The following is a 12178-nucleotide window of genomic DNA, read 5'->3' as shown; positions in this document are numbered from 1 at the left end:
TCGCTCGCTCTCTCTCTCAAAAATAAACATTAAAGAAAAAAAAAACTAGAACTGCTAGGTCAAGAAATATGTGCCTTTCAATTTTTAAGTATTTTCATAATATTTTCCATTAAAAAAGGACTGTTTATACAGCAAAATATGAGCACCCATTATCCCATCCCATGGGCAAGAGTGTTGCCACATGAATTTGTTCATTGCCTTGCCCTGTTTTTCTATTGAGTCTTAGTGATTTAGAGTTCTTTCTATTTTAAGAACCCAATATGAGTTTGTCTTGACTTTGTTTACTGCGCTATTTTTGTTTTTGACTTTTCTGCCTTGCAAGCTTTTGATTTGATGTTTATAATTATTTTTCTTTTATGGCTTCTGAATTTTACTTTAAAAAGTCTCCTCCACTCCAAAACAAAACACGAGAACAAAACCCACCTCCCATGTTTTCTTTCTAATACGTTTATAGTTAATTTTTTTTTTAAGTAAACTATATGCCCAATGTGGGGCTCGAACTCATGACCCCGAGCAAGATTCACATGTTCCACCAACTGAGCCAGCCAGGCACCCCTATAGTTTTTTTTTCAATTTAATATATATATATATTTTTTCAATTTAAATCATCTACGTGATTTTCTTTTGGTAGAAGATAGAAGATAGAGTTTATTTTTCCTCCCCAAGGCTATCCGGTAGTTCAACACCATTTATTGAAAAATACAACATTTCCCACTGATTGAAATGCCAACTTTATCATATGCTAACTCAGCATTTGGGTCTATAGCCAGATGTTCTATTATGCTCTATTTATAAGTCTATTTATTCATATGTCAATGCCATGCTTTAAATTACTGTAATGGTAATTATCTAATAAAAGTAATTTTCCTTTTTCAAAAATTTCCTGACTATTCTTACTTATTTTTCATATGACTTTTCGAATCAGCTCATTCAGTTCCAAAATAAAAGGCAAAACAAACACTTATTTGTATTTGTTTGTTTGTTTGTTTGTAGGGATTACACTAAATTTATAGGTTGGGGTGCCTGGGTGGCTCAGTCCGTTAAGCGTCCGACATCAGCTCAGGTCATGATCTCACAGCTCATGAGTTCAAGCCCCATGTCGGACTCCGTGCTGACAGCTCAGAGCCTGGAGCCTGCTTCAGATTCTGTGTCTCCCTCTCTGTCTCTGCCCCTCCCCCACTCATGTGTGCTCTCAAAAACATTTTTAAATATTAAAAATAAATAAAATTATAGGTTTATATAAGAAAAACTGACACTTTTATGGTGCTGTCTTTATATTCAAGAATGCAGTGTGTTTCTCCATTCAGTTATGACTTTTTTATACCCTTTATAGAATTTTAAAGTTCTCTTCAGTTAGATTTTGGATGGCTGCATGCTTATTCCTGAGAAATTTATGCTTTTATGGCTATTGTAAATGGGCCCTTTACCACTATTAAATATTTTCAATAGTTACTATCCATGTTTTGGTTACGTTGTTTTAATAACCATGTATTATTTTCAAAATAAAAAAGATCATGTTCTAATTTATAAATGCTTTATGATTTAGGATAAAATAGACTAGTGTCACATACTTAACAGATAATGATAATAAAGAGGATGAAATCTTGAATTTAGAGTTCCATTAACAACTAAGGGAAGATTTTAGGTAAGAACAGAAAGTAAATTAACTGAATAGACAAAGTCAAGTGAAAATGCCCAGAATTAAGTACCATTACTTAGAGTCATCAATATTTTGATCCATGACATATTTAAACTTTTTGGAAGAAAGATAATCTATAAATGTTATAAATTAATAAATGAATAATTTAACTTAGAGCTCTATACACAAGGGTTTACCATTCTTACAAGAGTTACAGGAGGGCCCAGTAACCACATACCATGAGGTTTCCATGTGTCTCCCAAGTTGGTGCTTCAGTTTTATAAAGCTCTTCGAACTGCTGTCTGTATTTTGTGACTAGTTCCTTCTCCAATTTATCAACACAGTCTGCATATTCAACCTTAAAAAAAAACAAACCCTCAGAGTAACTTATACCTACAGTAAAAGGTTAATATTCAAATGAATGCGAATATGAATAATATAACATTTTTCAAAAGTATTGAATTTTAGGGGCGCCTGGGTGGCTCAGTTAAGCGTCCGACTTCAGCTCAGGTCACGATCTCGTGGCTCATGGGTTCAAGCTCCACATCGGGCTCTGTGCTGACAGCTCAGAGCCTGGAGCCTGCTTCGGATTCTGTCACCCTTTCTCTCTGCCCCTCCCCTGCTCACACTCTGTCTCTGTTTCTCTCAAAAATAAATAAGCATTAAAATAATAATAATAATAAATAAATAATGAAAAAATAAAAGTACTGAATTTTATAGGATAAAGGAAAACCAAGAGGACTAAATGGGCTTACCCTATAGGGGTGTCTTTCATCTTGGAAATAAGTGAGAAGGTGTAAGACACAACGAAGAATACAGGTTCTTTCTTCATAGTAATAATCTGCAATCTGGGAAGAACCCAAAGATGCAAAATCATTTACTGACCTTTACACAGAAGACACTCAATTTTAAATTTATTGATAAGAAGATCACTTAAAGATATGAATGGAAGGGGCGCCTGGGTGGCTCAGTCGGTTAAGCATCCGACCACTTCACTCAGGTCATGATCTCGTGGTTCGTGAGTTTGAGCCCCGCGTCGGGCTCTGTGATGGCAGCTCAGAGCCTGGAGCCTGCTTCAGATTCTGTGTCTCCCTCTCTCTCTGCCCCTCCCCCGCTCATGCTGTCTCCCTCTGTCTCAAAAATGAATAAACACTAAAAAAAAAAAAAAGATATGAATGGAAAAGTCTGACTTCTACAAGCAATCACAGAAATGGAAAGTTTGTGTTAGGCCAAAAGAAAGCAAAAGAACTTCATGAAATAGGATAAAAGTCAAGTCCCTCAAGATAAAAGAAATTCTATAAAAATATAAACAAGTTTTCTAGCATGACTTCTCAGAGCTTTCAAATAACACACAATGCTGTAACTGACAGGCCAAATAAATGAAAACAAATATAAAAATAACCCTCGTATATGTCCTAACTGCTTGTTACTAATGTACTTATTCTCAATAAACACCAAAAATAGGAAACCACTTCAGAAGTCACAGTCAAATTCCACTTTATATGACATCCTCAATGTGAAGGTTGATTTGGGGGGTAGGAGGAGATAAAGGAATAAAAAAATATAAATTAATATTCTTGCATTTAGACTGAGAGGAAAACTACGCATGAACCAATTTTCCTCCCCAGTAACCAAAGAATCTCCTTTGGAAAAGGTCTCAGTTGGGTCCAGTGGATAAAAGCCTCTTGTTTCACAGTGAGTTACTAAGCTACTTCACTGAGGCCTCAATGCTTCCCCAACAAAACACTCAAAAGCCAGCAATGCCCAGGAGAACAAGGTCAAGAAGCCATCACCCAATTTCACATCAAAGAATGAAAACAGTGACTACTACTAACCTTCAGGATTAAGGCCTGGCTCTGCCTCTCATCTTGCAGTACCGTCTGAAGGAAAAAAGAAGTCAAGAAGCCATCGTATAAGCAAAACTCAGTTAACAAAGAAAAAGATACACATCTTCACCTCACGCTTCAAGATTATAACTGCCCATTCATTTCTGGACACATTTTTTACCTACACGTATCCAAATGTGTACTCAGATCCCCGCCCCCTCCCCTCGACTCCACTTCCTCATATGTAGAATGTTGGGTTAGAGAGGCGAGGTACCGTACCAGGTGGTTCTCAGCTCTGATGTCCTGAGACTCTATGATTAACATGTCAGTCTTTGACTTCTCCAGCACCACCCCCCCAAAGTCTGACAACAGACCTTAGTTGAAGTACATGCTTTTTAAGCCTTTAGAAAGTCTTTCCTGAGAATGACTGTATCTGACCACCTACCTGCTGCAAAGAACCACTACCAAAACCCTTCAACACCCAACACCAAGGAAAAGGACAAAGGCAGGAGAAAGCAGCTGGGCATAACTACAAACCTTCAGTGAGTCCCGAGTACCTCTATAATCCTCTTGAAGGTAACACTGGAGCAACTGCACACTCTGTTCTTCGTCAAGACCCTGAAATACAGAGGCCGTAAGTGAGGAAGAGCCACGTCAGCTCAGAAAACACACAAAGGACGTACAACGTCCTAAAGGCTTATCCTCTAGAATGAATAAATATCCTCTAGAACTTGAATAAATAAAAAGCTTTTTTTTTTTTTTTAACACAGAATAAACTCAGGTATTGATGCACATGCTGTCGGGGTGAGAAGAGAGGCCCAGGTTCATAGTAAATCCTTGCTCCTTGCTCCTTTGGAGCAAGTTGTGGAAACTGAAGTACAGGCAGACATTCCTGCTTCCAAAGGCATGATATGTCTCCCTCTCAGATGAACGACAACCAGGTACTGCCCCATCCTTTGATTTGCAGTCAATGAAAACTACTTCAGGTCAACAGAATTTTGGTTAGTTATTTATTTCGTCACAAGGACAGAATAACCTATACTCTGTTATTAATGGTGAGCTGACAAAAATGAAATAGTCCAAGTGTTTGGTGAAATTTGGTAAAAAGTTGAAATGTGGGGGTGTGTTACCAGACAGGGATTTCCGTGACAGAATACTGCTTGAATGTGCACAGGTCACTCAACAAGCAGGGAGATAGGTCTGTGATTGATAGATGAGGAAAAGAGGAAGGGAAAAGAGACTGAAGAAATCACAGAAACCTCATTTCCTCTCTCTTCTCTCCACTTCCTCCCTCAAGCCGCCAGTCTCAAGGAGGAGTGTGTTTGAGAGCTTCATGTTTTATATCTGTAAGTATTATAATGGCTCATTTATTATAATGAGCACACTAGGGAAGAGACAGTGATTGCCCACTACTAGTTTGAAATCTATCAAGAGTATTCAGAAAATATACAAATAGATGAAACAGGTAGAGGGCTGTGTGAATGGTGGGCATAAATAGCAACAGGTTTAACCACTCCTCCTGACACTGGACACATCAGTACTGCTTCTCAGCTTACAGATACTGGTTGTAAAACAATGTACACCTAATGTTTTGATCTATTTTAGACTAGGTTTTTAAAAATCATGTTTCAAATATAACGCTATATTTAAGCAGCCAAGTTGTCAATCAGTGGTAAAAGACACTTAACTGAAAAACACTGTAAATGGTGCTATGGGCAAAATACCTAAACAAAAATCCTTTTAAAAGATTTCATAAAAGATAATAAATTTACCCCAAATAGAAGAAAAAGCCGCCAGTGACTGACATGTAATTTACATGACGATCAAATTTACAACATCAGAAACAATTGTGCATATCTACCAAACAGTTAATACAGTAGCAGGCATGATCTGTGTTTCCAAAATAAAAAAAGAGGGGTGCCTGGGTAGCTGAGTCAAGTGAGCTTTCAACTTGGGCTCAGGTCACCACCTCACAGTTCGTGGGTTGAGCCCTGGCGTTGTGCTGACAGCGTGCAGCCTGTGCAGATTCTGTCTCCCTCTTTCTCTCTACCCCTCCCCCACACGCTCTCTGTCTCAAAAGTAAACATTAAAAAAAGAAAGAAAATAAAAAGAAACAGCTACATATTTAAATACAATCTCAGGGTGCCTGGGTGGCTCAGTCAGTTAAGCAACCGACTTCAGCTCAGGTCATGATCTCACAGCCCGCATCAGGCTCTGTGCTGACAGCTCAGAGCCTGGAGCCTGCTTCGGAATCTGTGTCTCCCTCTCTCTCTGCCCCTCCCCCACTCATGCTCTGTCTCTCTGTGTCTCAAAAATAAAAAGAAACATTAAAAAAAATTTAAATACAATCTAGTCAATTTAAGGATCACCAAACGCATGCTGAAGAAAACTCCAGTGCGTGCATGCATGTGTGTGCGTGTGTGTGTGCGTGCGTGTGCGTGTGCGTGTGTGTGTAGTAAACATATACACATATGGTAAACGTATATATATAGTAAACAGGTCTGGCAACTTAACTTGTAGCTTTTTAGCAAGAAGAGTTGCAACTTGAATATATTTGAAACATAGTATGCTCAATTTAATCTCCAAAACAGAAATACACTGAATTTTCACTAACAATCACTAACAACAAAACAATGGACATCTGCAGTGCAGGTAATAAACTGAGCCAGTGCTAATTTTTACTCACCAAAAACTTGCTGATTCTTAAACCCAGTTCCTTCAATGGTGAAGCCACATCTTTATTAGCTTTCACTTTTTCAGCTGAATTTGGACTATGAAAAGAACAATGAATCATTTCCTCATTCTCAATGACCCTCTCAGGATTTTAAACAAAAATGCTTAAAGATATGTTTACAACAGACCTTTTCTTGCCCTTTAGGTGCCTACAAAATATACACACAACCACAACTTCATCTCTACACATTTTATAACACAGAGCTACTTATGCCTAAATGATAAATACAGTAAGTGTCTGTTACAAATTACAGTTATAATAATAAATGTGGATATATTAAGTTGCATTATTCTTGATCCTTACAACTATCCTGAAAGGTAGATATTACTATCCCCATTTTACAAGTGGAATTACTAATACTCAGAAAGAATAAATAACTTACCAAAAATCCCACAGCTAATAAAAAGTGAAGGTGAAATTTAAAACCAGGTCTGTTAGTATACAAATACATATTGCCTAGCTGAGAGGGCCTAGAAGCTATAGCACCCCAGTAGCAGTGAGCACACCCAGCACCCAGATCTTGGTTTCTCATGCCATTATCTTTTCTTTTTTTTTCTCATACCATTATCTAATAAAAGTTACCAAGACTCCTTAGAGAAACAGCTAACTCTACAGCTGGGGCGGGGAAAATAAAAGATGAGCCTGGAGCATCTTGTAATGTCAGAAAATAAGAAAATAATTCAGGAAAAAAAAGGATGGAAAATGTCAAGATTACATAGAAGCCAACCTGAAAGAACTCCCAGTGACCAAAGCTAAAACAAAGTATAAACAAAGTATAAAATAAATATACATGTGCCCATGTAAATAAATAAATTAATACAGAGAAGGAAAAAACCTTCCTTAGAGAAGTCCAAATAATACATATAGATGCTACTCCCTTCAGGAAGTAGAATTTAATTCCACTATACCCCCAGCTAGAAAGTGGGCTATGCTTAGTGACCCACTTCTAAAACAGAGTAGGGAAAGGAAAAACAATGACCTGACAGAAGAGAAACTTGGCAAATACTACCTTGCCCAAATGAGCAAGATCACCATCACCAGTGATTTCATGTGGATTACCACATCCTCTGTTATGGTAAGAATGGTACTTCATTTCTGTGCATTCTTCCCAAAAACCCACAACTCCAATCTAATAATGAGAAAAACATGAGACAAATCCAAATTGAGGGCATTCTACAAAATACTTGACCAGTCCTCCTCAAAACTATTCAAGATGATGAAAATTAAGGAACGACTGAGATGCTGTCACATCTAAGAGCTAAGGAGACATGACAACTAAATGCAACGTGGGATCCTGAATTGGATCCTAGAACAGAAAAAAGACATTAAAGGGAAAAAAAAGTTAAATTCAAATAAAGGCTGACGTTTAAAAAAAAAAAAGTCTGTCAGACCTCAAATCTCATGCTACTGACAAAGAAACTTTTGTCTTTAAAAAAAGAAAGTAATGCCACAAATGCCCATTCTGTGAACTACAAGCATGTTGTTGTTGGATTTGATTTTTTTATAGACTCTCACATTTCACAGGAAATCCACAACACAAAGGCTACTATAAGGTTAAACAGTAAGTTCTGAAAGAGGCAACACAGAATGAGGATTAAGAACACAGACACTGGAGTAAGACTGCCAGGTTCAAATCCTGGTTCTACACTTACTAGCTGTGTGACCTTGGGCAAGTTACTTAACCTCTTTGTGCCTCAGTTTCCCCATCTGTAAAATGGAAACAATAACAATAAAAGTACCTATAGGTGATACTATAGTGATTAGCTTCTTTTTTTTTAAGTCCATATATTTTAGACACACAGAAGTTACAGATAAAACAACACGACGTCTGGGAGTTACTTCAAATAAGTATGGGGGAAGGGGTAATGAACGACACCAAAAAAAGAAAGTTCTTCACTAACCTAAGAAAATGAAGATGGAAAGTAATGTAAAAACAAAATCAGATGTTCAGAAGTAGAAAGGAAATTAGGGTGGCTTGGGAACTCCGACGCATAACAGAATGCAATCTGGACTAGGAATTAAGGTACAAGAGCCTAGTCCTACAAGGTGTACTCTCTTCTTTTTTAAAACTAATTTATATTTGATTGCTGTTGTTTTTCATTGCCCAGAGGGAAAAAAAAATCTATATATTCAAGCAAAGAATAAAAACAGTAGCTATCTTAAAGAGCGGTTATAAGGATTAAAGAACTTCTGCTAAGTGCTAAGAGTAACAGCTGGTACCTAATAAACAGTCTAAGTGGTCAGCTACTACTGTCACTGTCCACTGCCCTATCCCGGCACTTGGTGCTGACAATACTTCACACAAACATGATGGAACGAGATAAATATTAGAACTATTCACTGATGAGTTAATCACTCTCTAGCCCTAGGCACTAGGCTTATATAACTGCATTCGGCAAGGTTGTATTTCTAAAAGGAATTTCCCTTTCAACAGACAGTACAAATGTGCCTGACTCTTTTCCACTGGTAACCAATTTGTATTCTCTGTAACCTACTAACCCAGCAGCAGCACCAAATCATACAGGAAGAGTTTCTCTACCCCAGCTTCCTCAGTGGAATTACTCTAGCCAGACGCATGGAATAGCCATACCTGGGAGGTTTATAGTAGGACAGCCCCTCTAAGAGCCGCTGCCAATGTTTATTCAGTTCTGCCTCAATCTGATTCTGGAAAAGAACAAAGAAATTATACAGGGATTTACACATTCCTGGTCTTTTTAATACATTTCTCCCCACAGCTGAAATCATTTTGGATAGAGAATTATGTAGCCTCCTTTCCCTTGCTTAACATTCTAACAATGATTTAATCTTATTATGAAAATCTTGATAAACTAGCTTTCTGGGGTGCCTGGGTGGCTCAGTCGGTTAAGCGTCTGACTTCGGCTCAGGTCATGATCTCACAGCTCATGAGTTCAAGCCTCACATCGAACTCTGTGCTTATAGCTCAGAGCCTGGGGCCTGTTTCAGATTCTGTGTCTCCCTCTCTCTGCCTCTCCCCTGCTCATGCTGTCTCTCTCTTATAAAAATAAATAAACATTAAAGAAAAATTTTTTAATGTCCTTTCTAGTGGTTGCATGATATTTTATCAAGTAGCTAGCTAATAATTTATTTACCATGTCTCTAACGTTAGATATACTTAAGCTGTGATTACTTATTAATATATATAATGCTATTGTAAAGAGCTTTGTATACAAAAATTTTTTCAGGATTTCTTTCTTGTAAGATATGTTCCTAGAAGTAGAATCATCAGATGAAAGCATATCAAAATGTTAAAGCTCTAGGGCTGCCTGGATGGCTCAGATGATTAAGCGTCTGACTTCACCTCAGGTCATGATCTCACGGCTCTTGAGTTCGAGCCCCACGTATGGCTCTGTGCTGACAGCTTGGAGCATGGAGCCTGCTTCAAATTCTGTGTCCCCCTCTCTCTCTGCCCCTCCCCAGCTTGCACTCTGTCTCTTTCTCAAAAATAAATAAACGCTAAAAAAACATTTTTTTTTTTTTTAATGTTAAGGCTCTAGAGGTGCCAGGCTGGCTCAGACAGTAGAGCATGTGACTCTTTTTCTAAGTTTGTTTATTTATTTTGAGAGACAGAGAGAGCAGGGGAGTAGCAGAGAGAGAGGGAGAGAGAGAGAATCCAAGGAGGCTCCACGCTGTCAGCACAGAGCCCAATGCAGGGCCCAAACCCACAAATTGTGAGATCATGACCAGAGCCAAAACTAAAGTCAGACATTCAAATGACTGAACCACCCAGGTGCCCCATGACTCTTGATGTCAAGGTCATGAGTTCAAGCCCCACACTGGACACGGAGCCTACTTAAAAAAAAAAAATGTTAAGGCTCAAAAAAAGGTGTGACATTATGTTAATTACCACAATAACAACAGTGATAATTAAATATCATCTTAATGCTTTACCCTCACAAGTTAAGGCCACTCAAGGATTAACATGAAGAACTGTGCTTTACTGATTATATACTTGGAAATATCCTAGATACCATAGCCTCTGTGACCTAAGGAGCTAGCTACATGGAAAAGGAAAAAAAGGCAAGGAAAGTATGAGACAGAGAAAAAGCCTGAGAATCTTCCTTAGCCCTGAAGTAGCAGAAAGGTATTTGTATTCCAACCCTGAGCAGCCAGCCAAGCAGCACTGGTGTATTTTCAGGTAAGGAATCACTAAAGGACAAAGAAACGTAGAGATTTAGAAAACTTCAGCAGATAGGCTATAAAACACACCACATTTCAGCACAGAGAAGAAGGGAATGCATAATGTTTACAAAGATATAGGAATAAAAAAAATGTGTTTACTTCCTCCTTCAAAGGGAAGGCAATTTCAGGGGCTCTTTGTAATATAAGCTATACAAAAACTACAGAATCCACCCAAGAATACCAGCACTTACCAGCTCTCTCAGAGCTGACCTTCCAAGCAGAATTGTCCACAGTTCCCTGCTGCTCCTGAAAAATGACAGAAAGCAGAGGTAATTTTGCACTTTTATTTTTTTTAATGTTTTATTTATTTGGGGTGGGGGAGGGTAAAGAGGGGGAGGACAGAGGATCTAAAGTGGGCTGAGCTGACAGTGAACCTGACACAGAGCTCTAACTCACAAACTGTGAAATCATGACCTGAGCCGAAGTCGAACGTTCAACTGACTAAGCCACCCAGGTGCCCCTGCACTTTCAGAGAATACAAATTTGACTAAGCTGTCTCACAGTATCTCATCTATTCTCTGAAATCAGGAAATTCAATGTATAAAGCAATTTGATGAAATTCTAGACATTAATCCTATTCTATTTTTCTTATAAGTTTGATGTTCAAAGTAGAAATTAAGAAACTAACATATAACCTAAACCAAGCAGGTACTATTAAAAATGAAAATGGCCACCACATTTCAATGCATTTAAGATGCCATTAATTGGGGGCGCCTGGGTGGCTCAGTCAGTTAAGCGTCTGACTTCAGCTCAGGTCACGATCTCGCGGTCCATGAGTTCGAGCCCCGCGTCGGGCTCTGGGCTGATGGCTCAGAGCCTGGAGCCTGCTTCAGATTCTGTGTCTCCCTCTCTCTCTGCCCCTCCCCCGTTCATGCTCTGTCTCTCTCTCAAAAATAAATAAACATTAAAAAAAAAAAAAGAAAAAAAAGATGCCATTAATTGAAGGATACATAATTATTTATGTTCTATCAATAATAAAATGCATTGCAATTTCAGAGGTATTAAAGTATGCAAAAATGTATATTTTAGAATTAATGAAATATAAAAATTAGTGAATTATCTTACATCCTCTATGCTAAGGCACCGCCTCAATGCAGCATTTTATTTCTACCTCCTCCCCTCTCATTAAAATGTAGTGACAAATAAGGAGAATCTAGAAAAGGAGTATATTGTGGCACCTACGTAGCTCAGTCAGTTAAGTGTCTAACTTCGGCTCAGGTCATGATGTCACAGTTTGTGAGTTCAAGCCCTGCATCAGGCTCTGTGCTGAAAGCTCAGAACCTGGTGCCTGGTTCTGACTCTGTGTCTACCTCTATCTCTGCCCTCCCCCAAGCTTACTCGTGCTCTTTCCCAAAAATAAACATTAAAAAATTTTTTTTAATAAAAAAGGACTATATTTCAAGCCACCCATGACTTCCAGAATTTTTTTTTTACCATTTTATTAATTTTTTAAATTTACATCCAAGTTAGTTAGTATACAGTGCAACAATGATTTCAGGAATATATTTCCTTAATGCCGCTTACCCATTTAGCCTCTCCCCCCTCCCACAATCCCTCCAGTAACCTTCAGTTTGTTCTCCATATTTAAGAGACTCTTATGTTTTGTTCCCCTCCCTGTTTTTGTTTTTGCCTCCCTTCCCTTATGTTCATCTGTTTTGTATCTTAAAGTCCTCATACAAGTGAAGTCATACGGTATTTGTCTTTCTCTGACTAATGTCACTTAGCATAATACCCTCTAGTTTCATCCACGTAGTTGCAAATGGCAAGATTTCATTCTTT

The 12178-nt window shown here is 38.2% G+C and overlaps 1 protein-coding gene across 1 annotated transcript in view; it reads right to left on the bottom strand.

The window, feature by feature from the left end:
- Positions 1–12178, bottom strand: part of NUP188 (nucleoporin 188) — a 54376-nt gene that overhangs the window by 32939 nt on the left and 9259 nt on the right. Inside the window, 7 exon segments of the mRNA XM_023242821.2 lie at positions 1878–1997; positions 2395–2487; positions 3475–3519; positions 4003–4083; positions 6152–6236; positions 8790–8863; positions 10591–10645. Of these exon segments, the coding sequence (XP_023098589.2) occupies positions 1878–1997; positions 2395–2487; positions 3475–3519; positions 4003–4083; positions 6152–6236; positions 8790–8863; positions 10591–10645 (553 nt within the window).

Source organism: Felis catus, chromosome D4 (genome assembly GCF_018350175.1).
Source record: "Felis catus isolate Fca126 chromosome D4, F.catus_Fca126_mat1.0, whole genome shotgun sequence".
NCBI lineage: Eukaryota > Metazoa > Chordata > Mammalia > Carnivora > Felidae > Felis > Felis catus.
Note: the sequence above shows the minus strand (reverse complement) of the source record. Positions and strands in the feature narration are given on the sequence as shown.